Source organism: Mandrillus leucophaeus, unplaced genomic scaffold (genome assembly GCF_000951045.1).
Source record: "Mandrillus leucophaeus isolate KB7577 unplaced genomic scaffold, Mleu.le_1.0 Scaffold1025, whole genome shotgun sequence".
Taxonomy (NCBI): domain Eukaryota; kingdom Metazoa; phylum Chordata; class Mammalia; order Primates; family Cercopithecidae; genus Mandrillus; species Mandrillus leucophaeus.
This window is the reverse complement of record NW_012098377.1, coordinates 514,089-515,295: the sequence shown is the minus strand read 5'-3', so window position 1 is coordinate 515,295 and position 1,207 is coordinate 514,089. Positions and strand designations below refer to the sequence as shown.

The 1,207-nt window shown below is 48.0% G+C and overlaps 1 protein-coding gene across 1 annotated transcript in view; it reads left to right on the top strand.

The window, feature by feature from the left end:
- Positions 1-645: 645 nt before the first annotated feature.
- The window catches only part of TMEM86A (transmembrane protein 86A), a 6,873-nt gene continuing 6,311 nt past the window's right edge, over positions 646-1,207 (top strand). Inside the window, exon 1 of the mRNA XM_011977382.1 lies at positions 646-663. Within this exon, the coding sequence (XP_011832772.1) occupies positions 646-663 (18 nt within the window). The remainder of the gene's footprint in view (positions 664-1,207) is intronic.

Sequence of the window (1,207 nt, the reverse complement as noted above, 5' to 3'; positions counted from 1 at the left end):
CACAAGGGCCTGTGTCACCATGCAAGGATGTTTGAAACTCCTTTATGGCTGCTAATTAGGGCTGGTCACCCCTTTCCCACCAATTCCCAAAGCCTGACACACAGCTACTGCCCTTCTACAGCAGATTACAGACCACTTGTCCATCCTTTGAGATATAGCTGAAATCTCCATCTCCAGGATTGCTAGACTTAAATTTCCTAAAACCAGCAGGCCTTCCTCTTCCCCATCCTATACATGTCAGAATTGGGTGGAACCTTAGAACTCACCCGCTCATCTTCTAAGCGAGGAAATCAAGACCAGAGAGGGGAAGTGATTCACCCAATCTAACAGCATGGAAGTGGCAAAACTGGGACTAGATTTCAGTCCATCTGGCCACCTACCTTTCCATCCATGTAATTCCAATGATTCTGAACATGCACGGCTCAGAATGAGCTTGTGTTCGTTTAGTCTACGTAAAATCAACATTAAATCAACTTGGGACGTATTTTTGGCAAAGTTGGCTCACGCTTCTTTGGGTCCTTAAGTATACTCAGGTCTACCTGTCTGTCATTCTTGGGGTGCTCTTGTATGTGTGGCAGTTGTCTCTGAGTTGTAAGAGGTGTGTGCCTAAGGGCAATTATCTGTGTTTGTTTCCATATTGGGGTCATGGGTCTACGAGCTGCTGTAGAGCCCCTGTATATGTCTCTATTCTTACTTGGAGAATATATGCCAATTTGTGGTTATCGGTTTTGGATCTGTGTACTTGTTGAGTGCTTAAGGGTAAATATGATTCTGTATGTGTGATGTATATGCTACGATTATGGGTTCATGGCTGCTGCATACCTATATACGTGCCGCTTTTCAAGTCGAATGTTTTGTGTTCACTGATGATTTGGATGTGTGTTTGTATACAGTGAAGGTTGTGGGTCCAGTTTCAATTGTATCGGCGTGGACTGCATGTTTAAAGGCTTAAGGGAATCTGTCTTTGCCTTTTGCTCCTGGGTTATGAGAAAATGTATGTGGCTGTGCGTCCAGGACAGCAATGTGTTTGTCTCTGAGCCAAGCTCAGTCCTCACCCAGGCACTGGGATCACGGTCACGTTCACGTTCCGTGGACGCCTTGGCACGGCCTCCCAAGGGGGCGGAGCCTGGGGGTCCCCGCCTTCTGACCCCTGGGAGATGCTTCGTTTCTCCGAGCAGCAGCCGGGGGCCTGGCCGGCGCCGCCAGC